The sequence below is a fragment of the Biomphalaria glabrata genome, chromosome 7, assembly GCF_947242115.1.
Source record: "Biomphalaria glabrata chromosome 7, xgBioGlab47.1, whole genome shotgun sequence".
Taxonomy (NCBI): Eukaryota; Metazoa; Mollusca; class Gastropoda; family Planorbidae; genus Biomphalaria; species Biomphalaria glabrata.
The window spans coordinates 38,929,143-38,955,769 of record NC_074717.1 but is presented as its reverse complement, the minus strand read 5'-3'; the positions used below and the strand labels follow the sequence as shown (position 1 = coordinate 38,955,769).

Genomic DNA, 26,627 nt, shown 5'->3' with positions numbered 1-26,627 from the left:
ACAGAAACAATGGATATTTCTATTATATAGTTGCTTCTAAATTTGTAAAACAAATTTGAATATCCATTTATCTACATATCTATTATAACTATTAAAGGGCAAGCTATTTTTAAATTCATATATTATAAAGATAAAATACTGTATAGCTTTCATTTCAAGGCAGTGATTTTTATTAAACTATAAATAAAGGCACAGGATGTTCTGATCCTGCTGAGAGGATAGCCGCCCTTTCTAAGCATTTCAATATGATGATGGTCAGCTATGGAGCAGAAGCACAGTCATTGTCTGATCGTGAGAAATATCCATACTTCTTCCGTACAGTTCCATCAGTAAAGCTTTACCTGTAAGTATATCTTAAGTATAACAGAAAATATACTTTTTATTTATTCTGATAAACTGATGGTTCTGCAAGGTTGACATTGTCGGAAGTGGTAATGAATATAGGCACTCCACCACCTATAAAATGCTTCCTAATGTTCCTCAAAGTAGCCTCTGACAACCAGTCCAACTCCTGGCTTTCATGTGTTGCTCAGATATTGACTAAACCAGTAAGCTTTACATAGGAGGGGCTCATTATCCATGGCTGGCTACCCATATAGGAGAAGGAAAACTCTGAATTCAAACCTCTACTGCAAAAGGCTTTGGGAGTCAACCCTGAGGAAAAATCAGGAGCCAGCAACCCTTAGGCAGTTTGCAGCACACAATGCTACACCCTGGCAGAGCCTGTGGGTCACTGTTCCCAAACTGTATCTGCACTTGCCAGATCAGTTGTGTATAGAGGGAGGAACTGCTGTGTGTGGGCAACATTGTTCTGGCCATAGCTAATGCAGAGGCATTCATCCCATTTCCATGAGGTAATTCATGGTCATTTTACTACTGAAGAAGGTTAAAGATAAGCTGGTATAAGGTACACTATTGGAATTGAAAGCATGCAATATAATAGTAATATTAGTTTTTCAATTCAGATCAGGTGGTTGATGCCTTATAATAGTGTAAAAATATTAAAACTCTCATTGATAACGAAAACCTGAAATATACTTTGGTACCTCTTGAACATTAATTAAGTCAGTGTTAGGACATTTTTAATTGGTATCATAGAAGGCAACACTTTTGTCCTAATTTATTGCAGGGCAGGGCATCAGCAGATTCTAAGTATGTTAAAGCAGACCTGTTTTCATCCTTTAATACATGTATTATAGAGAAACTAGTTACTTTTACATTCTGTAGTTCTGTTTGCATCGGTAAATAAAAAATGCATATTTGCCAGGCAAATCTATCCAAGTCTTTTTAAAGTTCTTGCTAAAGAACTGGGCTCTAAAATGGTAGGAGCTGTTGCAGAAAGTGGCCAGGAGCTTCCAGAGTACCACATGACTTTGCAGGAAAGACTGATGGCAGATGGTTTTACTTTAATAGTTAAAAGGCGGTCACTCAATGGTACACAGACTCCTGACATAGCACAGGTAGGCCTACTTGCATCATCAGCTTTGTATTCAGTTAATTAAATTCTTAATTTTCGGAATTAAAGACATTGCCATTACTTTTACTACTAATTAAATTTCATTATTTTCATTCCAAAACATACTTCAAAAATGTGATACCAATTTTATAAAACTTTTTAGATTTTAAAAGAGTTCAAAACTTCAAATGTGAGAATAATTATAGCAGATGTTTTTAGTAATGTGGCAAGGGAAATATTTTGTGAGGCTTTTAAGCAGGTAAGCATTGTTTAATTAAGCTGTGTGTGTTCTTAAAGTGTAATACCAACAACATGCCATTTAAATTGTACTCAAAAAAAAAAATCAATGGGATTAGGGTAGTTTGAAATGCTTAAATAAGTCATTATGTTGAGTATGAAAGAGCCTACAAGAAATAGAAAAAAAAGCTTAATTCAGTCATTCAGTGTATTAAATTGTTTTGAACATAATGATAACAGAGACGAAAACCATGTCCGCTTAGTATGGCTTCAATACACTGAATGACTACACAACACACATTTCGTGAACACATTCTTATGGATGAGTTTCAAGCACATGTAAACATAAGAACGAAAACCCATACAGCATATAATATTCATAACAGTATAAAATAAATAGATAAGATAAAGACTAAGTACAGACATGCTATGGCAATCATTAAATATGACCTGTAAAATACTAAACTCCATAATCCCATAAGGTAGGATTTTTTTTTCAGATTAAGCAAAGCAACAGAATTTATATATAGATTTTACTTCCTTTAAACAAAAGTTTATTATTTCTTTTTTTTTTAATAGACACTGAACAACAGAGAAAAATTTTATTGATTTCACAGGCTAGCTTTGTTTTTTTAACATATCTTTTTGAATCAATTCTTATCATCAATTTAAGAAAATGACAGCGTTTGAAGGCTATGTCTGGTTCCTGCCATCTTGGTATGCACAAGACTGGAAAAATGTTGACTATTACAATGGGGAGCCCAACAATCATGAAATTTACCCCCACAGGGAGAATGTGCCTTGTAAAACCTCAGAAGTAGAACATGCAGCAGAGGGTCACTTTGTTTTGTCCAAATCTTTCTTGGCTCCACCTGGCACAGTTGTTGCAGGGGGCATAACTGTTGATGAGTATAAAATGAAGTATGCCAAGAAATGTGGGACAGTAAGTTAAAAAGTATTTTTTAAAATTGTAATGATCAAGTGAATGTCATCTTAAAATATATTATGTATAAAGTTATATTTTTATAATTATATTCTTTTTTATATATGGTATCTAGTTATTAATTTATTAGTGCTTTTATTATTATTTGATGAAAGTAAAAAAAAAAAAACTAATGTAAAAATTGAAAGAAATAAGATGTATCATTAAATATTTGTTTTATATTGATTCATCAGATCTCACCTTTGCTAGCTATGTAAATGAAGTAATATTTCTTTGCCCCAAACCCTCTGGTTCATAAGTAAATATTGTTACAGTTGCTAGCTATTAATGAAAAAGTAAAGTTCCCCTTTCAGACCTTGTGATCTGTAGGGCAGATGATGTTAAGGTCATCTATTTCTATGACAGAAGGTTAATGAAGGTGTCATTTGGTCAGCACAACGACCAGCCACTTTTACTTTCCCAAACTAAATGTCAGGTACCCATTAGAGGTGGGTGGACTCAGCAGCATCCTAAAGATCCTGAATTTTAAAAAATTGTCTGCACCATAATTTGAACCCGAGACTCCTTGGTTCAGAAACCAAGTACCTTACCACACCACCACAGCCCAGTGGTTAATGAGAGTGTTATTTGTCAAACCTGCTGACCAACAACTTTTATTCCATGCTGAATTCAGGTAACCATTTAGAGTTGAGTGATTTTCATTGCAGACGTCAAATAGTGGATACGAATTTTGGTGCTTTTTGACATTTTGTCAATTTTAACAAACATCAATATTTCAGACTTACTGGCTCCACATTGTCCTGAATAAATTTTTCTTACAATGTATGTCATCTTAAATTACATCATTCTACAGGACTGAACATTTTTCTACAAATTTATACTGACCTATATATCTATTTAAAATTGAATCTCAAATCCTTTGCAGTCTGTTGAAGAAAGTAACTTTGCTAGTTTTGCCTATGATGCAGTGTGGGTTTATGCCAAAAGCTTGGATGCATTGCTGAGGGAAAATCTTGCAGCTCTGGAGACAATACATACCAAAAAAACAGCCAGGTTGGCAAAAAATATTTACTAGACACCAACAATCTTATTCATTTCAGCTAATGAAAAATCTGATCTCTTCATATATTTGTAAAATTATAGTTTTCATGATAAATTCATATTTTTTATAAATATATTAAAGAGATCTAAAATTGTAACATTTTTTTTATTAATTTATTAGTGCTTTCAGACGTGCCATAGCTAGCATTCATTTTAGTGGAGTATCTGGATTGGTCAAATTCGATGGCAGTGACCGTAATGGTGACATATTGATTTTACAAGAGTTCGGTAATGAAACTCGAACAGTTGGTAAATATTTATCTGGTGTGGAGTTTGATGCTATGCCTAATTTGACACTAGCCTTGAAAAATATCAGCCTCTTGTACACTTCACCCAAAGAAAGTCAAGGCGAGAGTAAGCATTAATTTATTGTTATTAGATCTATAATGTTTTTAGATGGGGCCTGGCTTTTATTGTGGTGAGCATTCAACATTACACCCTGGGAGGAAATTTGTTTTTAGATATTTTTGGCTTTTTTAACCCTTAAAGTGCTGAGCAGTTTAACAATGAGTGAATACAAAATGAAATTACAATTATGATTTTTTTAGGCTAAACAGCCACACGCATCGTAAGGGTTAAACAAAGATTAGTCTTCTTTTCATTTATATTTTGTTAAATGTGTCGTATAGGTACATATGCTAAGCTACTTAATTTATTTAGCACTGCTAACAGACATAATACTTTGAAAATATAAAAGCCTTATAACAGAGCTTAAAAAGCAAACAAACTTATTTACTTTTTTTTCACTTTGCAGCCATAGATGAATGTATGATAGAGAGCTTTAGAGAAAAGCTTGGCGTTTCCTGCACCATTGCTGTTATCATAATGACTGTGATAATTTTCTTTGGCTTTGTCATTATTGCTATCATTATCCCTATAGCCATGAAATACAGGTAGGCCTGATTTATTTTATGAATGCTGTGTAAAAAAAAAAATTAATAATTGTAATAATCACTTGACAATTTCAATAACAAAATTTAAATGGAGGCATATTTTAAAAATTGTGGATTTTATTGAAGGAAAAACTATTTCAAATTTTTTATTCTTTTATTGACACTGCATAATGTGTTCTCTTTTCTACCTAATGAATCCCTTCAGCATAGAAGACTTAAAAGTAAAGTAGCAATTATATATAAAACACTGAACCATAATCTTTAAATACAAAAACAAAATTTATTAAAATACTCAGAAAGACACAAAGATAAAGGCATATTTCTTGTTCTATATGCTAGGACAAATTTTTACAAATACTCTTTACTGGTGCTATTAATTAGAGCATGGAATGGGTTGCCTGAGCCAGCCAGGAAAATCAGTGGCTTGGCAGAGTTTAAGTCATTGATTAACATGCATGACTAGATTGACCTAGGGACATGCGTAGGATGCTATCATCTTTTTTGAATCAACATCTGTATTTTATAAGATTAGAAGATATGATAATGCATTATATCACTGTTGTGCAATGTCATATTTTATTATTGTGCAAAATGACACAACACTTGACTGTTGTTATAAAACATTTTTATTTATTCTTTGTACTTGTCATAAAATGCAATTCATTTTATCAATGCATTTCATGTTATGCAATACTTTGCAGATGTGATGCTAAACTAAAGAAATTTAAGGCAACTCATGAAAGGATCAAAGAATTAGGTCTCCTAAAGAAAGATTTCTATCCCATCCTCTCTGTGGATGATTGGGAACTTCCACGTAAAGATGTTGTTCTAAACAGAGTCTTAGGGGAGGGTGCATTCGGTGAGTTCAAGATTGTTTGACATGGTTATTTTATTTTTTTTTTTTAATTTCCTCCTTGCTTGCTGAGCAAAATATTACTGAAAATTACAATATATTTTATTTTTATAAAATGTGACAAGATTTAAATTAATGTCTTCAATTCGAAAGAATAATGATGATATGATGACACAAACCCATTTGCAACCTGCATATTTTGCTACATCCAATTCAGACAAAACCATGGTTAGTCATTGTCTTAGGTTGTCATTTTGTTGTCTATGCCTGTCTTTGACGAGGCGCTTCTTTGAGTCTCAAATGTATGTGTTAATAATTAACCTCTCCAATAAAAATAGCATCTTTTGTGCAAATGTTTCATAACGTTGCCTTCATGTCTTATGAAATAGGAACTGTTATGGGTGGTGAATTAAAGAAGGGAAGAGACTGGGTTGCTGTGGCTGTTAAAACACTCAAACTAGACCACACAATAGAAGAAAAGGTAAAAGTTAAAAATGTTGAAAATTAATTGATCAGGTTACACTAGAAAAATACATGATCAAATAACATACATTTTATAATAGGAAAAATTGTAATAATTTTCTTTCTCCCCAGTTGGACTTCTTTCGAGAAGTAGATATGATGAAAAGTTTTAAACATGAAAATATTGTGAAACTGATGGGTGTGTGCACCCGCAAGGAACCTATTTATGCTGTGATGGAATTTTTACTTCATGGTAGGTTTCTACAATTAAGAATAAGCTGCCTGCATTAGATTTTTATGAATGAATGATTAAAGTGTTGTGAATTCCTGACCAATGCTTTGTCTCTCAATGATGTATCACTACTTACTAATAAACTGCATTCTTCCATATCTTCTAAAACTCTCAGGCCTCTAACAGCAATAACCATGTCTCAAGGGTCGTAACTCCCCTTTAACCAATAGACCAATGAAATCGCAGCTAAACATAGACTTTGTCAAACTTTACAACCCAGATTCCATCTAGTACTATTGACAATTCTATGTGCCAGGACAATCATCACATACCGTTTTTGTTATTAGGTGATTTAAAGACCTACCTTCTGTCCAGAAGAGATCTGGTTGGTCAATGCATTAAAGAGGCAGAAGATGTCAAAGCAGAAAGGTTGACCCAGATGGCCGTAGATGTGGCAAAAGGTCTCAGTTTTCTGCACTCTATTAAATATGTACACAGGTAATTACTTACACTTTTAAGGAAGGAGGGTTACTTTAGTTTAGTAGTAATATAAATTAACCAGTAAATAAAACCTTGGCATCTTACCCCATTAACTTTGCTTGCTATTACTAATTAATATTACTTTAATAAATAAATAGTTTGATGTACTTGACAGGGATATAGCCTGCCGCAACTGCTTAGTACATGCCAAAAAAACTGTCAAAATAAGTGATTTTGGTATGACAAGGCACACATCAAGTGCAGACTATTATCGATTCTGTCGCAAGGGTAAGTCTGTTAATGTAGTGAAGAATTTTTTTATAATTCTGACATTTAGTTTCAAGAAATTTAATAATAATATAAATTATTGTCAAATTTCTATGGGGTTTTGGAGGAAAAGATAAATATAAAAACATTTCTTTAGCAGTTTAGCATAGAAAGCAGAAACATTTCAAAAAAAGAAAGCAACTGAAAGTGTAAAAAGTTTTTGTCTTTTCCTCCATGTAGATAAAATTTGAAATAATTTATTATTTTTTTATACTGTTGATTTTAGGTTAAGTTTTCCTTCTATAAATAGAAACCACACATTAAAACAATAATGTCTTGTTGCTCTAACTAGCCATGTTGCCTGTTCGATGGACAGCTCCAGAGGCTTTGAAAGATGGTATTTATTCAGCCAAATCTGACATCTGGTCCTTTGGTGTATTAGTATTTGAGATAGTCACTTTTGGAAGTTTTCCATATCAAGGACTATCTAACAGTGAAGTCTTGGACTATGTCATCAAGGGAAACTTGCTCAGTTTGCCAGAGAAGTGTCCAGCTGAATTGTAAGTTTTTTTTTTTTTTTTTTTTTTAAATGTTACATTCAATTATAAGTTAGTGCTATTAGCAATTATCTATTAAAGAGAACTAATAAAATAAAACTAATAAAAAATAATAATAAAGTAAAAAGTAAAGTTCCCCTTTCAGACCTATTGATCTTTGGGGCAGATGATGTAAAAGTCATATGTTTCTGTGGCCCATGGTTAACTAGGGTGTCATGTGGCCAGCAAAACGACCAACCACCTTTACTTTTCCCCAACTAATGTCAGGTACACATTAGAGCTTATTGGACGCCCTAAAATCCTAACATAAAAAAATCCCAGTCTTCACCAGGATTTTAACCCCGAACCCTCAGTTCAGAAACCAAGCACTTTTTACCACTCCACTCCTCCCAATGAAATAAATGCTGTTTATATAATTAATGAATGGGTTGAATTGAAGTAAATATGACAATTTTTAAAAAAAATGCTTAGTTACTTTTCAAATGTAATTTTTCTATTTACATATATACTTTAAAAATGTCCACAAATTGTTTTCTGCTCGTTTATTTACAAAGAAGTACAGTAAGTACAAAATATATTTTACTGATTTACTTCCTTGTGTTTACAGGAAGTCCTTTATTCGCTGGTGTATGTCAAATGATCCAGGCTACAGACCTGACCTTGTAGACATCCTCAGTTACCTCAATTACAGTCCAGCCTTTCTTATACCATGTCTTGATGCACCAATGACTAGTATAATTCATGATGACAGTAACTCACTTGAGTTGCAGACAAGCAAAAGTGACAAAATCAAAGACAAAAAGAAAACCTTTTCAGTGCCTGGCCTCTCATCTTTGGCCAAAGTTGGCAAGTCTTCCTCCTCTGCCAAATCCCCCATATCATCATCCATGTCTTCATCTATCTGCTCAGGAATGCTGCACAATAGTAGCGTCTGCAGTTTAAACTCATTTGGTAATGTTGTTGGCCTTCTAGACATTAACGACCTGAAAGATGAGGACATCAGTTTTAAGAAGCACAGCGGGGATATTTACAGACATTCCTTAAAGTCCTATAGGGATGTCGAGACTGAAATCAGGAAAATGGAGGCAAGAAAATCAGTGTCATCAGACCGCAGATTTTCATCCACTGCTGGAAGTGACAGAGGCGACTTAAGCAGTGGTTACATCAGCCAGAATTCAAAGGGTGAATCCAAGCATATTTGCCAAACAGTGACTTCTTTATAACAAGGAATTTTGAGACTTCTATAAAAATAATAAAATACCATTATTATTTATGCACAATCAAGATATTACAAAATATGTTTTATTATATAAAATTATTAGGTGAACAAATTTTAAGCAAGGGAATTAGTTAGAATCAAAAAGATGAAAAACAACTTTTTTATATAAACAGAATTAAAAATTATTATTTTTAGCAACCTTTATAAGGGAAACTACTGTTGGTTTAAATGCTGACTGTCAGCCCGTCCGTCCATCTGTCACACTTCGATCTCAAAAACTTGAAGCGTTATTGAAAATCCAATTTCACTGCTGTCTGTATAATTCCAGAAATATGTGCTATTGTTTTCTTCTCTTTTGTTTTTGTAATTAAATATGGAAATTGTTTTTACCTACAGATACACCATTTTTAACAAATTTCAAGCCTGTTTAGCTTTATGGATTTAGCTGCCATAATAACACACAAATGTGTGAATTGAAAATGATGCAATCAAACTGTGTTTCGTCAAACTAAGTTTAAATATTTAAATTTATGTTTGCTGGTGTAACATTTATTTAATAGTCTTCCAAAGTATATACTTGTTTATTTAAAAATGAAGTATGCATTTTGCATTCCCATATCACATGACCTACTGCATTTCTCTTTAATCTTTGGACTCAAAACCAAGCCTTATCTTATAAACAATTTTTTTATAAGAAATTTAAAGGGCATGTTAATCCATAACCCTTTTCATTTCAAGTGCGTATAGTGTAATGTAGAAGTATGACTTATCCAAAGAGGCTGCCTACGAGTTTTGTAATGTAAACTCATTTTATTATCTATCTTGTTTAAATCCTTTTTTTTTTCCTGCTTTTCTTTGTGCCTTTAGCAAATCTCAAGTCATTCCAGAAACTATATTTATTATTTTATCTGCTTTTTAAAAATTTATCTACAAAAATTTGGTTGAGTAAAATAAATAAAAAAAAACTGTTCCACATTTATTTTATATATTATCATGTATAAATGTCTTTCATTGTCTTCGTATTTTAGTAGGCTTAATTGCTCAACAAAAAAATAACTATGGTCATTTAATTGTTTTTATGTGAACTGCTGATTTTTATGTCCAGCAGGGTGTTGCTTTAGTGGTTTTTAGGGTTCCTCCTTCTTATAGATGCTGCTTGACATGTTATAAATTTTAATATAGACATCTCATTGTTCTTTAGTTAAAATACTCTCATTATTAGAACCTTTGTGGAAGTCTAGACTATCCCCATTGTAACTGGTTTCCACAGGAAGAGATTATATATGAAATTAGATAATAGTAAAGGTGTGTTAACCAGAGTTAAAGACTCTGCCTTGCTGAAAAAATAACTGAGTTGTTATATTAACATTCTGTTTAATCTGGCCAGTAATCTCTCTATATATCAATTGAGCTCCAAAGTTTTCTATCAAAATTTCTACCAATACAAATATTACAAAAATATATTAAGAACAAATCAGAATTGCAAAAGACAACCAAAAAATTGAATTGCACTGCTTAGTTTTCAGTCATTTTATTCCAGCTTCATGCAGGTTACTTCAGTTTTATATTGCCACATAACAAATGATGAAATTAAATAAAAAATGTTGACTTAAGATTGACATTTTATCATTTTGGCTTTTAAAATTTAACTTACATACTGTAGACCTAAGTTTATTTTAAATATTTGTAATGATGATCCACAGAATAGTACAGTAATAGGATATGATGACTTAGAAAGCAGTAAAATAAAAATATGAAGCCAGAGAATTATTAATTTATAATATCTAGAATGTTGAATTAGTAGAAATTTGTTTATTTTATTTAACTAAACATGAGTGTTTGCATTTTGTGTGACATATGACTAGAGAGAGATTTTTCCAAAACATTTCTGTTTAAGCTCTAATATTTTCTAGCATTTTATAGGTGATATTAGATTTGTTGTAATTTTTACCTAAATATTCTACCTTTTTTTAATCATGCAATTTAATTTTTTTTCTAGTATTTTTACATTTTTTTTTGTTAAACCAATTTTTTAAAGTTGCTTTTAGTACTTTTTTTGTAGATCATATTTTTGTTTAATTAGTGTGAAGTTAGTGATAGCCTATAGAAAGAAAAAAAAAATTCTAGCTACTTTTAATAGCTACTGATATATTTTCAGCTGTTAACATGTGATATTGCAATGTGCTGAAGATATTTCATACACATCTTTTGTTAATATATGCTTATTAATTCTACAATATTAATTGCATAATATGTTATATGTTATGTACCAACATCCTTCAGTTCATTATTGGTGCAAACATATATGGTACAAAACAATATCATGAATGATGAATTTGTATATTTTTGTAATGCTTCAGGCTACCTCTAGACTATTAAATATGACTTATTATATATACAGTTCTTTTTGTTCTTCTGCTTAGCTCATCAGATTTGTTTTTTAAAAAATCAAGTAACTATTTAAGACATTGCGATCTATAGGTCAGATGATGTTTAGGTCATTTGTTTCATGTGGCCAGCACAATGACCAAAGACCTTTACTTTTCCCAAAGTCAGATATCCATTACAGTTGGGTGGACTCACAGACATCCTAATAAACTCAATATTCAAAATTCTATCTCTTCCCTGAGATTCAAACCTGAAACCTGTCAGTTCCTTCCCTTGAGGCGGGCTACAGATCAGTGTGCCAACCTGTTTCAACTCTGTCTGTTTTGTAAAAAATGTTGAACATGTTATTTCTCCCCCAAGTTGAAACTTCAAACAATTATTTATTGTGCCAATCAAAATATTAATCTATTTTAAAAAATTAACCAATTAGTTAATTATGTTCTGTTTTCACAGATAAATAATTATTGCAGAAAACTAAACATAAGAATTAATTAACAGAGATTTCATGTTGATAAAAGTTGACATTCAAAGCCATAATTTTTATTACGTCACATCCTTTCAAGTAATTTTCACACAAACATTCACAACAAATAATGACGTAATATGAATATATTAGCACAACTTAATCATTGGTAATTATTATAGTGTAAGATATCGAAAAGGGAAATAGCTTCTACATTACTGAGATATATAGTTATAAAGTTAGAGTTCTTCCACTTTGGTAAAAAAAAAATTTTAACGAGCTTGAAGTGGACTGGTTGAAGATGGCTGCCTGGTCGTGCGGTTTGCTCGCTGGACTGTCGTTCGGATTTATCGACGGTCGAGGGCTCAAATCCTGCCCGCTCCCATTCCCCGTCGTCCTGCGGGAGGTTTGGACTAGGAAGTAAACTATCTTCAACTCTGAAGGAACATCCGAAACATGTAAAAACATTTTACAAACAAAACATTTTACAAACGAACACCTCATTAGGCCCTATCATTGCTTCTAACGTCGACTCTAGATATAGTAGATTAGAATTATGCCATGAAATCTTTTGTGACTAAGACAGAAAAGGCGAGATTCCTTTTTTTTTTAGAAACATCTAACAGTAGATATTTTATGGATCTGACCGTGACCTTTGTTGTAAATTTTTCGTACGTTTCGTCTGACTCACAAGGACGCCAGTAAAGGATCGAGAGAATTCGTCACTTGATGTCTCAACATTTCAATAACAATATCTTTTTGAGCAATGTTGCTGTGGTCTAACTAAGACTAAGTATAGTTCCAGCAGACTTCATTTTAGTCAAATGTTTTTTATTTTGCTCAACCTTACTGTATAGATTTTGGATGCGCCTTTTAGAAGGTTATTACGTCATAGCCAAAAAAAAAAAAAAAACTCCCACAGAACGTGGAATGGGTTGCCTGATCTAGCCAGGAAAAGCAGTGACTTGACAGAATTTAAGTCATTGGTTAATATGCATGACTGAATGCATGACGCGTAGGACGGGCAAGGTTCTAACTCGGGATCATCGTGACGACAGAAGCGCAGAGCCGTAGAACACATTTTTAGATTTCCATAAAATCCTTTATTTACATTGTTAACCGTCAGCCATAGAAACAGATGACATTAGGAAGATCTACCCTAAACATCGCAAGGTCTGAAAGGGACACGCACCTTTACTTCATTGTAAACATCCCAGTGGCGCGCTCATGGAGGGCTCTGGCCTGCTTCAATACATCATTCCATTGAGATCTCTCCTGGGCCTTTCGTCTCCACACCCTAACCCCAAGCTGTTGCAGATCTACCTCCACATCATCAATCCATCGCATTCGAGATCTGCCTTTGGGTCGCCTGCCTTTTGGTTTTTTGCCTATATACATTTTTCGGTCCTCTGTTCTCTGACACATTGTAAACACATTTACATTTTAGATAAAGGGCGTTTTCTATTAGGCCCTATTGCCATTCCAATAATGGCGACTCATTATGCTGTTGTTGTTTTTAGGTTTGAATGTTCTTTTGCTAATGCTCGCGGCTACTTCATAGCTGTCCAGAGCGTCAACCATTTTTAATTGACTTAAAATCGCAGATCTTAAGGATGCAAAGTCCAATTAAGGCAACCCTTGTTGACTAATATAATCTGTAATCTGGATATTGAGGTGCTGAATTATTTTAGTTGTGATGATGAAAATTTAATTATCACATCGTGGCAATCTGTGTCATATTCTTGTAGGCCTATGCTTTCGAAATTAGATAGGAGAATTCTAGCATTAAAAATATAGATAGATAGATAGATAGATAGATAGATAGATAGATAGATAGATAGATAGATAGATAGATAGATAGATAGATAGAGATAGATAGATAGATAGATAGATAGATAGATAGATAGATAGATAGATAGATAGATAGATAGATAGGCCCTAGGTAGATATAAGTAAGGGAGAGATCCCTAACAGGGGCTCGATGGCGAATGGACCTCACGATGACCTTTTGATCAGTTTCAGAAATTGAAAACTAAGACTATCACAAGATCTTCAGGTCTGCAAAGACCTTACTCCAGGAAAAGAGATGGGAATGCAACATTAAAGAATGAACTGGCTTGTCATTTAAAGACAGAGAGGAATAGACAAAGACGGCCGACAAATCATGAGTGGTGCCCCAACTGTTCAATAGACTACGGGAGAGGTGAAGGTGGTCGTAGAATAAGGGACCGCATTGACCAGGCATGCACCAGTTACCTTACGATACGACAGTTCCGGCCAGTGCTGGTGAATTAACCACATCACCATCCAGACGTCCAAAATAAAAATAAAAAAAACTTGTTTCTGATCTGCGGCATTTGCTGCTAGACGGAATGGTCGTATCGGATGGACATTGGTTCGGGCCCTAGTCGTTGCGGTGCCGGGTATGCTACCTTGGCTCATGGTTGCGCCCAGGGGCAAACGGCTGTAAGAGGAAGCGATTAGGCCTGATGGGTAGCAACTAGAAAAAACCAAGACTTCCGTAGGGGTGCCTAAGTGGTGCCAAAGAGTTCCCATTGCACTGGTTGGGGTTGATGAGAGAACTCCTACAGCCTTGTCAACAATCCAAGCGCCATTCCTCAAGGGGCCGTTTAAAAAATGGCCAGTGAAAGGGAGCACTTGTTCGTTTCAAGAGCCTGGCTCAACATTATCTAACAGTTTTAAATGGTCTTTTTTCGTTATATTTAATTCACTCACATTATAAAGTATGTCCCTAAACGTCCATCTGTTGCCTTTAATATGTAAAATGTATTTATCATTCAATGTTTCAGCACTTAGATTCAAATTTGTATTTACTATATTTAATCTAGATACGAAATTACATTTTGGAACAAAATATTCCGGTACCAAAAAAATCTTTACTTTCGCTTTCTTTTTTGTTACCCCCCCCCCCCCCCCCATTTTAAGTACCGGATGTTATTGTATCACATGATTTGAATGGAGGAGGAAACTTTATGTCAACATAAGGTGTTTACTGAACACCAATAACCTAATCTACATTCTGATGGTTTTCATAAACATTTATTGATTTGATTAAGACGGGTTTTTTTTTTGTTACCCATAAAAATGTCAGGAATTAATGAAGATGGAACCTGCTACACGGGAGGACAAGTTGATGGTAAATCAAAAATTAAAACACAAACATAACAAGTTTTAGGCCTATTAATATTAAATTTTAATATCATAATAATCATATTATTAAATATTATAAATATAAAATAATAATCATTACTATTATAAGATAAGATATTTTAGATATTATAAATTATATAAGGTCTATATCTAAATCTATAATAATTAAATAATATCTAGATCTAGTCTATCTCTAGACTCTAGCTAAGACTCAGTAAGAGTAGCTAGAGTGTAGTCATAGTAGGCCCTAGACCCCTAGTACTAGAAATAGATTATTATAAATTAATAAATGATTATAAATTAGATCTAGAATCTAGGACTCTAGGCCTAGGTCAAAATCTAAATCTTATAATAAATATAAATAATATTGTATAGATCTATACAATTATAATATCAAAGTATCTGAACTAGAGGTAGGCCCTATATACTAATATAGTCACTATAGACTTTCCAAACTTCATAATTAGCAGCCCAGTTTAGGCAGTTTAGCATGCAGTGTATGATGATAATAATGTATCAATGACTCTATAATATGATAGTGTTTGGCATTTTTCCTCTCATCGATCAATTTCCATGTTCTGTCTTGTATGGAATCCACCATTCCTTGTATGAACCTCACCTCCTTCCGATGTCTTCTTCCGTGCACTCAATAGTAGTATCTCTGAAGTTGGCCCACTCTTCTTCAAGAGTCAGTATATCTGCAAGAGCCTCGAAACGGTTCTTTAGTTTCAGTTGGAACTGTGCTGCAAAATTGCAGACTTTGAGCTTGTCTACATTAAATGGGCGAGTTTGTGTGGCTCATTTTGGTTGGCATTTCAGTTGGAGCTTACATTTGCCACTGACAAGGTAGTGGTCTGAGCTAATATCCACCCCTCTGCGGCTACGCATGTCTAATAGAGATGACCTCCATCGTTCGGAGATGCAAATGTAATCTATCTCATTGAAGGTTTCTCCATTTGGTGATTGCCATGTTTTTTTGTGTATTTGTTTGTGCTTAAAATATGTGTTTCCAATTGAAAAGCTGTTGATGCGCAGAGAGAAATCAAGCGCTCACCATTATCACTGATGTTTTCTGCAGAGCCATATGGTCCCATTATGTATTCAAAGCCAGTTTGGTTGGGATTGATTTTGGCGTTAAAGTTCGCATCAGTAGAATCAGGTCATGGCTGATTGATGAGAGGAAAGATGCCAAACATAGACGAGACCAGAAAAATGAAACACAGGATCGCAGCCTAGCAGAAGAAGCCTATAGGAAAGCTGATTTGAAAGTAAAGAGAAGCTGTCAGGGAGATAAACGGGACTGGATTGAACAGAAGGGTCAAGAGACACAAAGAATCTCCATCATATTGTCCGAGATCTCACTGAAGCAAAGAGTGGACATGGAGTACTGATAAAAGACAAGCAAGTCAAAACTTTTCTAACGAAAGAAGAACAGTTTTTATAATATATTTTTTCCTCGGCGACAAATAGTTTTTATAATGTATTTTTTGAACATTTAATATCATATTACTGCTTACTGTTAATGTTATTGGAAATGTGTCAACAGTAGACTTTTTAAAAAAATTAGAAGTTAGGATTAGGGTAGTCTGCAATCTTTACATGAGTAAATATAAAAACACATAATCCAACATCATTCAATATTAAAGGAAGAGCAATCTGCTTATTGTGTAACTTTTTCGACAATATGTTGGCCAGTTCCTTTATCTGGGTACATGCAAAGCAATATTTAGAAATCCTAAAATTGTAGCTTTAGGTCATAGTCTAATGATATGACATCTTTATATTATTTAAATTGAAAATAGTAATCTAGTTACATTGATCCAGTTGATCAAGTTCTTATATTATTTGGACTATCATTCTGATGGTCCTGAGTTTGAACTAAAAAACAAAAATCCAGGTATGCATCAATACCTGACTGAGGAAGATTGTTATGATCCGCTGGCTAGACAAAATCTCGATTGAGGAACTGTGCCAAAGAACAAAGCAGCAGCCCATTAAAGTAGACATCCTTCAGAGACGCTGGAGATGGATAGGTCACACCCTTTGTAAGCCTGCATTCAACATAACTAGGCAAGCCCTAACCTGGAACCCCCAATAAAAGAGGAGAAAGGGATGGCCCAGGAATACATGGCACCCTCATTTGGAAGCAGATGCAAAGCAGCTGGGCAAGATGTGGGGACAGTTGGGGAGACTCGACCAGAACCGAGAGGCCTGTAAGACGCTGGTTGGTGGCCTATACCACGAAAGGGACCACAGGCTGAGATGAGATGCTGAGTTTGAACTCTGCCCACCTTCATTCTCAGCCTTCCTGCAGGAGGTCTAGGTTAGGATGTAATAATATGAGGTAAAAATCTTTTGTGAGGAAAGAACATCTGAAAAGTATATAAAACAAAAACAAGTTTCTTCGAAGAACTCCTCACTCTGATCTGGAGGATAGAGGATAAAAATATTCTAATTAGAATCCTCATCCTGGAAGGCATATAACTTTGGGTACAATTGTCCATAGTATAGATTAACTCAAGTTTTTAACATTTATTTATTTAAAAACATTTTAAAATTTTGATACATTATCATTTTTGTTTCTTGATTATGATATATACTTTTTTTTCCCTTTAGAAATTGCTTTAGCTTTGATTGATGCTGCTTATGATACTGATCACATGACAAGAGAGGTCATCGCCAATTCTCTTTTTGATCTGGGCAAAAATAAGCCAGCACTCATTCTGAGTTCTTGCCATTCTTATCTGAAGAAACATTCCAAGGTTTATACTTTATTATAGAATGTTTTTAGCTTCTGTATTTTAGTCAGATGTATAAATAATGTATACATATATGTGTGTGTTGTGTGTGTGTTGAAGAATAATGCTTAATTATTCTATATATATGAAAATAATAATAAATAAAATATCATTTTATACAGCTTTCTCTTGAACATCGTATCATCATTCTCAACACAGTAGAAAAAATTTTAAAGGAAAGACTTGAATTCGTCAACCCAGAGTTGGCAATCAGCCTTATCAAACAAGCATCTTCTGAGCTAACGCAAAATAAGGTATTTTAACTGATTTTTGCACATATTATTTTCTAATTTTTAAGCTACTTCTAAATTTTTAATAAGGTTCAGTTCTAGAAACTTTTCATGTAATTTAATCTTTGTTGTTGTTAAATTATTTAAAAGATGAATAAATTTATGATTGTTTATCAATAAATATGTCTTAAACTTTTGTGTTCATTTTAAAAAACAACAATCAAACAGGAAGTGTCACCAGAATGGCAAACAGCTGCGAGCGGAGTGTTGGTTGCTCTAGGAATGAAATTCTGTAATGACGTGATGGGAGAAATGCTTGAAAAGTTTCAACCTGGGATATTGCCACATTTTTTTGTTGTCCAAACAATAGGCAACCTGGCAGCTGCTAATGGTATCAACACAAATATTTGTTTATAAAACTTTTTTTTATAGACAGTAACTTTATTTGCTAAAGTTTGCAAATAGGTATATTGATATTATTCTACTAAAATAACAAAGTTTCTCATTTAAACACACAATTATTCTTTTGAAGTATACTTTTGTTATCTCTATAGACATAGCTCTTTAAAGCATATTTGAAGTTAAAAGCCATTCATATTACTATAAAGACAAATTGTGTTAACTACTCTGAGTTTTTTTAATAAAAATTTTCTTAGGATTCAATACCATCTAACATCGATTTCTTTGTCATTTCTTCACAATTTTTTGTTTTAACTCTTTCTCTCCGTAATTATTTTCCATGTTCCATTTTACTAATTTACCCTGTTATGATTAAAATTCAAAAACTTTTTTGTTTGTTAACAGAAAATGTGTTATTTAGGTATAAAATTAAAGTAGAATGCATGCCTTTTTAATATAAAACAAATTGCTCTATAATTTAATTTTGGATCATGGAATTTAAAAATGAAAACTTACAGACTGTTGACAAGTCTCATTAAAACTAGATGACCCTGACCCTTTAGTTCTGAAGCCAAGCACTTGACCACTCAGCCACCATGCCCTCTATGATCTCTATTTAATATTTAAGTTTTTGTTGAAATGTTACCATTAATAATTTTGCTACCTAAAGTTATTGTTAAAAAAAAATCAAAACTTCATGTGTACCTAAAAATATTAATTAGTTTTACCTTTTTGTTTTAGTTTATGATATGGTTCCTCACCTGACCGCTGTGCTGGGAACAATGTTACCAATGCTGGGATTAGCCAAGTATGACAATATGCGTTGGGTTTTTGCATCTGGTAATTATCTAATTTCTGACTTAATCTACTTATTGATAAACTTATTTTATACCAAGCAATGGGTCAACAGAATGCACACGTGCCTACCTAGGAGCAAAAAAAAAAACAACAGAGAAAATACTTTAAAAAAAAACAATGCTTATATTAAGTGTAATTGTTTCAATTAATTGGGATCTGTTATGTGATTAAATTTATAATAGATCTAGACTAAAAATAATAAATCTGTTTGATTAGAAATATTTTTACAATTGCTTTTAGCTTTCTTAGTGTGCTTTGATCCTATCACTTGTCTAGATAAGGGAGAAGGGGGTATCTGGTCAAATGTTACAGCGATTGCTTTTTAAATGCATAAATAAAAAAACAACAAGATTGGGTGTAGGAGAAATAAAGTGTATAAACTTTTTACCTGACAGACAAACAGACAGTTGATATTTAAGCTTTGTAAAAAAAGAACCGATACATTATAGCTAATGCTAGTACATGCTGGTGTTGTCATCTCTGATTGATTATGACTATCAAATAATTATTTATTGAAATTTGCAGCTCTGTCAAAGTTTAGTGAAGCCATCTTAGAATACTGTGCTAACTTGGATCAAGCTCCAGACAAAACAGTTTCCATTGACAGATTTTCTAATGAAATTTTCTCTGCATATGATATTTTATTTAATGTTTGGCTTCAGTCAAAAGAAGCAAAGGTTTGTATTCAAGCAAAAAAAAATTTGCATCTTATAAATCTAGCTAGTAAAACATTTGAAAATATATTTGCGAAGTTTATAATTTTAACTTAACATCAATCTGCTTTTTTCTCTCTTTTTACTTTAAGTGTTTCAATTGTAAATCTTTTATGATTGAATGCATTTAATTTTATCTCAAAATTCAATTCTTTTGAAATTATAATAATGACATTCTATCCAAGAGAAAATGTTTGCTGGTCATTAAATTATTTTATGATATGAGACTGAAAAAATGTATAAAATATCCAATTCAGCTGAGGTTGGCAATCATCGAAGCAGTTGGTCACATGACCCACATCATTAGTAAAGAGAAACTTCAAGAGCAACTGCCAAAGATCTTGCAAGGAATTTTCTCACTGTACAAACGTCATCCAGAGCCATATCATATCACTCAGGTAAGTCATCCAGAGCCATATCATATCACTCAGGTAAGTCATCCAGAGTCATATTATATCACTCAGGTAATTCATCCAGAGTCATATCATATCATTCAGGTAAGTCATCCAGAGCCATATCATATCATTCAGGTAAGTCATCCAGAGCCATATCATATCTCTCAGGTAAGTCATCCAGAGCCATATCATATCACTCAGGTAAGTCATCCAGAGCCTTATGATATCACTCAGGTAATTCATCCAGAGTCATATCATATCCCTCAGGTAAGTCATCCAGAGCCATATCATATCTCTCTGGCAAGTCAGCCAGAGCCATATCATATCACTCAGGCAAGTCATCCAGAGCTATATCATATCACTCTCATCTCCTTCTGTTTATTAAATAGGAAGAACCTATCCTGAATAAAGGTTTATGTTTGTCAGATTGAAATAAATGTCTCTCAAGTATAACAAGTACAAGAGTTCATTGATTCTAAGGTCACAGGATGTATGGGTTTCTGTGTAGGACACATTAGTTGTTAGTTCACTGATTCTCTGGTAGGTCACATTAGTTGTTAGTTCACTGATTCTCTGGTGACTGGATAGGATAATGTTTAATGGTTATTAGTTTTAAGAAATATATTTTTGAAATTGATATGAAATTTCCCTTCTTGACCCATAATTTTCTGAGACAGGAATTTGTAGATCACTCATTTCTGTACATGGCTTATGAGAGTTAAGTGGCTAACCTAACATCCCTCTCCCAGCCATGCCTGCCCCTAGTCCCAGAATGTGGATCATCATTATGTAACTTTATGTGAACCAATATGACCATTCCAGTCTATGAAAGATAGGGATGTCTGCAATACATAGCTTTTAATACTGTGCAAATACCATTTGGGAAAACATTTTAATGTAGTTTAAATTTTTAACACAAAAAGAGATAGAATATTTTTAGAAGCAAAAGTTACTTACAATAAACTTTCTGTTTCCACCTTCTCTTTTATGGTCAAGAATTTAGAAATATCATTTTAGTTTTTTTTGTTTGTTTTTTTAATTTTGTTTGTAATAGTTCGGAATAGGTGTTCCACAAACTATTGGAGCAATTAACTATTAGACAACCATTAATCTCTCTGTGCGAAGTGTTCCACTATGGAAAAAGTTTGAGAAACACTGGACTAGATGATCACATGGATCATATTGAGTTATTTTGTAAGTCAATTATAAACTGTCTTGTTTTAACAGGGTCTTTGCATGGTGCTAGACACAGTCTGTGTGGAGGGAAGTCTTATTCTAGAACCTTATCTCGACAACCTATTGAATATCCTCTTCTCCCAGGTGAGAGCAGTATTTTTTCTGAGGAAGATATATGTATATATTTACAGTTCAAATTCAGTATGTTTAACTGAAAGATATGGAGTACTTGACTACTTAACATGTTGTCCTTGATGAATGAGTAGAGTTACATCTGATATTTTGTTTTATCCTTCTTTCTTTGTATTTTTCATAATATTGTTTCTTTTAAGCTAGAGATTTACAATCTGTTTTTAGTACAAAGCATTTTTTTTAAAATATGTAAGTTGTGAATCAAGAAATATGATGAAATATATCTTTGGATTGAACATTCTTAACCACTGTTATTAGCCAACAGCTCAAAGTCTCCGGACATTTACATAGGCACATTGTAAAGTTGAATTGTTGACCAACAGGTTCCAGATAAAGAACTACAACAAATCAAGTGATATATCTTGAAACACTTCTTTTTATTTTCAGATATTTCAACCAGTGGACTATTCTAATCCTTTGAGTATGAAGAATCACAATGAACTTCTAAGATCTTATGCAATTATAGGTCAGACTCCTATTTGTTTTTCATTTTATATGAAACAGTTTTCATTTATTGTTTTTATTTACTGTGTTGTTTTTTTTCTATTATAAATTAATTTTATTACTTTTTTTTTATTTAAGCTCGGGCATATTCTGGAAAACTGGTTGGCATTCTCCTGGGAAAACTCGAAACAAAAGATGAAAGAATCAAAATTGGAATTTTGTCTATTTTTAAGCATGTGATCAATGCTGCAGGTAAATAAATTTACATTGAAATGTCTGTGATAAATATAAGAGAAGTAATTTGGGAATTGAATCTGCTAAGTGTATTAATCTAATTGTGTTTTGTGTTTCTGATGTACTACACATTTAAACATGCTAATATCTAATTTGTCAACAGTATCTGCCATGGAGGATAAGAAGGAAGTCATTGTATCTGGGTTGAGAGGTTTGTGCAATGAAACCAACAACAAGGTGAGAATCATATTTATATTTTAAGCTTATAAGATCATTGTACTGCAGCTATAACTTTAGAGATATATTTAGTAAATAACAATAATTTTTCAAATAAATTACACTGCTTACTTGGTCCGGCAGGGTTACATATATGCATGTTTTTCTTATTTTCTATACAGTCGTTTACCCCTGCAGCAGTAAATCTTTGTTGCTTAGGAAAAGCAATTACTTCTAAGAGATTCTAATTTACTTCTCTTATTACTAGGTCAAAAAAGTCTTTGCTCAAGTCATCATTGCCATGGCCCATCATGGCTACTTGGAGCTGGAGGGAGGTCACCACATGGTGGAGTTTATTGTCAGGCAGTGTTCCCTGGAAGATGATCCCAAGGTAAATGAATTTTGAAAAACCAGGTCATTTTTGAGCCTTGATAGACTTCCTTCTGTGGCAAAAACTTTGTTAGGATGTTTTAAACATGTTAGGATGTTTAAAACATCTTTTAATTTATTTGACCTTCAAGACTAATGGATTCAACCTTTAAAAGGAATGTAGTGTTGCCTGCATATCAAACTTCTTATACTCTCCCTAGCCAATCTCAACATTGATCTGCCTGGAACATGTCTATTTGAATAGTATGAATACATGGCTTACTAAAAAGCATTCACTTGGCTCATTAGCAGCATTACCTACTGTTTGTTAAACAAGAAAGCTAATACTTTTATAACACTTCATATAAAATTATAATAAACCTTCTTGGGTGTCAAACTCAGGACCAGATAAAGATAACTTTGTATATTTAACTGAAGCCTAGATATGTTTGCTGATTGCTAAATGGAAGGTGGGAAACCTTCTTCGAGATACCCCTTCCTCCACATGTCTACAAATTGGATTGGAAATTGGAGCATAGCACATTGAGATTGCTGTAGTTATGATGAGATCACCTTCACCTACCTTTTAGTCTGTTGAACTGTTGGGGCACCACGCAAGATCTGTTGATAGTCTTTCTCCATTCCTCTCTCTCTTTTGCCTTGGATAGAATTTCACTTAATTACAAGCCTGTCCATTCTTTATGTTGTCTTCTCATCACTTTCTCTGCCTCTTCTTTTTTTCCTGGTACTGTTCCCTGAAGGAAGGTCTTTGCGAGCCCTGAGGACCTTGTGATGTGGCCATAAACTTTCAGTTTGCCTTGTTTGGAGAGATACATCCTATAAATAATAAAGTCATTTATTTAGCCCCTGTAGAAATACTTCAAAAGAAATTAATGTAAGTTAACCATTAAAAGAGAACTCTTACTGTATTCATAGGGCAAGAAGTCCCCAGATCCTGAGCATGTCAGTAATCAGTCCTTAAGGAGTATGTGTGACAACATCTTGCAATTGGTGACTACAACTATAGACAAAATGGAAAGTGTGAGTAACCCTTTAACACTATTTTAAAACTTATATTTAACTAAAGTACTTATACTCTGTAGTGATCTGCTAAATCTGTTTAGAAAGAAAATCTTTAACTTGGTTACTGAAATTTTCTGTGTACCATACTTAGAAAAAAAAACTTAAGATCAATACAGCAACAGTAATTGATTTTAAAATATATTTATTTACATGTCAAAGTAAAGCTTGAAAAGTAAACTAATTTTTCCATTAAGAGTGTTGTATGTTCTGAAATGATATATGTATTTCCAACAGAAATCGTCTTGTCATTTTACTTTGTACATATAAGAGAATACATCTTTTAACATTTTTATTTTCTCGTCTAAGGAGGTTTTCATGCTAGAAAATAAGCACAGCATATGATGCTTTTCCAGTAGATTCAACTGTTTAATTTTTTTGGTGGACTCCAAACTGTGTTACTTCTCTATGACAGGTTTTGTGGCCCTACCTTTTAGAGCTGATTGTCCCTGAACAGTACACGTCTGCTGTTGGACCTGTTTGTAAATCATTAGCGTTTCTGGCACACAAGAAAAGGGATGAAAGTGCTCAAGATTTCTGGATTGATTTTGAAACACAGCGTGGGTTTTTAATCAGTTTTGTTACCACAAAAAATTAATGTCCTATTTTTACATGCACTTCCCTTGTCAATCTAATTTTATAATGAGAATATGGATCAGAATGGAGGAAAATTTTGCATCATCTGTATGCTGTTAAAGCACACAAAAATTACTTTATTTAAAAGAACAAACAAAGACATTTGTTGTCATTTTCCTAATTTTGTTTACTCTAATTTTTTCCCCTAAGTCTCATTTTGAATTTAATACATTTTGAACTGCTACAAAATTTAATTGTGTTAAAAAGTTGTATATAATATAGTTTCTTTGTTATTAGTTCGTGTAACTTGATTTAAAGTTTTGTCTTTTATTTATATTTTCTTTCCATTTGTTTAATGCCTTAACTGAAGTTTCTAAAGCTTACAAATATTTATTATTTTTAGCCAACATTCCCAAGCCATCACAGATTCTGGCAAGGCTAATGGTAAAATTGTTCTTCCTATGTTTTAATGCCAACTTCATTTCAATACTTTAAAAAAAAATGTTTTGACTTAATTTTTTTTTTTTTAAATAAACTTTCTATAGTTTCATGCAATACAGTTTTTTCTCCTGTTTACTAGCAGCATTAATATTTCTTTAGTCGATTTAATTCTAAATGTTGTAATAGATGTCATAGTGTTTAAAACAAACTTTGACTCCGCTCTCCAGGTACTTGTAGGCCATCCCAAAAATGGTCGTGACAGAGGCATCCATTTATTGAACCTGATGAAAAGTATTTCTCCCAATCTTGATGACAGTATCGTGGGGCTGTGGGATGCTGTCATTCCTAAACTAATAAGTTATCTTGGAGGTAAGATTTCAAGAGAATTATGTAATCACAGCTAATCACATTTAGTGCTAAATGTGGCACTAAGCAAACTTTGCCTTTTTATGGCTTACCTGAAATTTAAACTTTCAAGATCAATTAATCTGTGAGTTTAAATAATTATATTTCGAAGCCCTTTTTGAAATGTATACATCATTTAACTTTATAATTCCTTGCTTTCAGCTGGGTCAGAGAGTGGTGATGAGGAAGAAGAAAAGTCTGCTGAAGCTGAAAAATGGTCACAGAAAAACTGGGAGGATCTGTTGCTGAAGGTAATGGAATGTGTATTTGTTATGGCTTTCAAACACCTGCTAAATAAATGCTACATTTTTGTGTTTTTTTTTATCTTGAGAAAATGTTTGTGTGTGTGTGCATATTTTGCATTGCTCTAAAATAGAAAGTTAAGAATTTAGTGTAAAATAAATATATTAATTGTATGACTTTAATATTTTATTGATTTAATACTTATGAGAAAAAGTCTCAAAGAGTGCTTTGACAAAGAAAGGTATTGAAATAAATTCTTTCTTTTTTTAGATGCTTTCCAAAAGTCTTGATGTTGTGGATAAAGAAGAGTGGATTGCTGATTTAGGAGTAGCCATTGGTCAACAAATACCACTGTATGCTAATTATGTTGAAGAAAGGGTAAGAAAATAAATGATTATACATTTTTAATATTAAAGCTAAATTTTTATCAGCTGAGTTAATTTCTGCACCATTGTGATCAATACTTTATATTTTATCTTTATAAATTGTTCCATTGTTTATATATATTCTATGTTAATGTACCACTGAATTATATAAATTTTATTTTTAAAAAAGTTATATTTTCTTAACTATTGATTTTTAATATGCATTTGAAATTATTTCTGTTCTCTTTGCCACCATCTGTCTTTCTAACACAAACACATTCTTTTTTTTGGAACAGAAATATTTTAATAAAGTTATATTATAATGGTAAGGTCATTTTATTGATACAATTATTTAACTGATACAAATATTTGACTATCGTTTTCCCTACAGAACTTTGCCTTCAAGTGTTTGGGCATCATCATGAGGAAGTCCTCCAAGAAAGACTTTGTGGAGAAACATCTGGAGCTCATTTTCAACACAGTGAAACATGTGGATCAGATTGAGAGAGAGGTTGGCATGGGATAGGATTTCAGTATTGTGTCAAACATATCTTTGTTTCATTTATTCTCTTTGTTACAAACATTCCATCTAGGCTAAAGACACATCTGTTAAAATTTAGTAGAATTAACCAGATTTTGCTGAGGGCATGCCAGCTAAGCAGTAAAGAACTTTGTTTCTGAGGGGGTCTCAGGCTCCAAATCACTTGAAGACAGTCATTTTGAATTTCTGAGTTTTAGAATGCCCTGTTCTGACTTGTATCTTCTGCAACT

General features: G+C 33.0%; 2 protein-coding genes across 4 annotated transcripts in view; both read left to right on the top strand.

Annotated features, from left to right (window-relative positions):
* The window catches only part of LOC106068865 (uncharacterized), a 38,090-nt gene extending 26,994 nt beyond the window's left edge, over positions 1-11,096 (top strand). For all 3 annotated transcript variants that reach the window (XM_056035401.1, XM_056035403.1, XM_056035402.1), the window contains exons 10-23: positions 190-343; positions 1,268-1,460; positions 1,620-1,715; positions 2,367-2,636; positions 3,562-3,689; positions 3,859-4,091; positions 4,492-4,630; positions 5,332-5,489; positions 5,873-5,964; positions 6,078-6,198; positions 6,525-6,675; positions 6,833-6,945; positions 7,277-7,484; positions 8,089-11,096. In XM_056035401.1, coding sequence (XP_055891376.1) covers positions 190-343; positions 1,268-1,460; positions 1,620-1,715; positions 2,367-2,636; positions 3,562-3,689; positions 3,859-4,091; positions 4,492-4,630; positions 5,332-5,489; positions 5,873-5,964; positions 6,078-6,198; positions 6,525-6,675; positions 6,833-6,945; positions 7,277-7,484; positions 8,089-8,704 — 2,672 coding nt within the window. In that variant the 3' untranslated portion in view covers positions 8,705-11,096. The remainder of the gene's footprint in view (positions 1-189; positions 344-1,267; positions 1,461-1,619; positions 1,716-2,366; positions 2,637-3,561; positions 3,690-3,858; positions 4,092-4,491; positions 4,631-5,331; positions 5,490-5,872; positions 5,965-6,077; positions 6,199-6,524; positions 6,676-6,832; positions 6,946-7,276; positions 7,485-8,088) is intronic.
* A 3,417-nt stretch (positions 11,097-14,513) lies between these two features.
* Positions 14,514-26,627, top strand: part of LOC106068837 (maestro heat-like repeat-containing protein family member 1) — a 40,415-nt gene continuing 28,301 nt past the window's right edge. Inside the window, exons 1-19 of the mRNA XM_056034744.1 lie at positions 14,514-14,708; positions 17,339-17,484; positions 17,643-17,774; positions 17,979-18,141; positions 18,891-18,989; positions 19,533-19,684; positions 19,978-20,118; positions 21,343-21,435; positions 21,871-21,949; positions 22,066-22,179; positions 22,325-22,398; positions 22,646-22,768; positions 23,683-23,787; positions 24,242-24,386; positions 24,806-24,846; positions 25,071-25,212; positions 25,411-25,499; positions 25,762-25,869; positions 26,248-26,367. Of these exons, the coding sequence (XP_055890719.1) occupies positions 14,657-14,708; positions 17,339-17,484; positions 17,643-17,774; positions 17,979-18,141; positions 18,891-18,989; positions 19,533-19,684; positions 19,978-20,118; positions 21,343-21,435; positions 21,871-21,949; positions 22,066-22,179; positions 22,325-22,398; positions 22,646-22,768; positions 23,683-23,787; positions 24,242-24,386; positions 24,806-24,846; positions 25,071-25,212; positions 25,411-25,499; positions 25,762-25,869; positions 26,248-26,367 (2,118 nt within the window). The 5' untranslated portion in view covers positions 14,514-14,656. The remainder of the gene's footprint in view (positions 14,709-17,338; positions 17,485-17,642; positions 17,775-17,978; positions 18,142-18,890; positions 18,990-19,532; positions 19,685-19,977; positions 20,119-21,342; positions 21,436-21,870; positions 21,950-22,065; positions 22,180-22,324; positions 22,399-22,645; positions 22,769-23,682; positions 23,788-24,241; positions 24,387-24,805; positions 24,847-25,070; positions 25,213-25,410; positions 25,500-25,761; positions 25,870-26,247; positions 26,368-26,627) is intronic.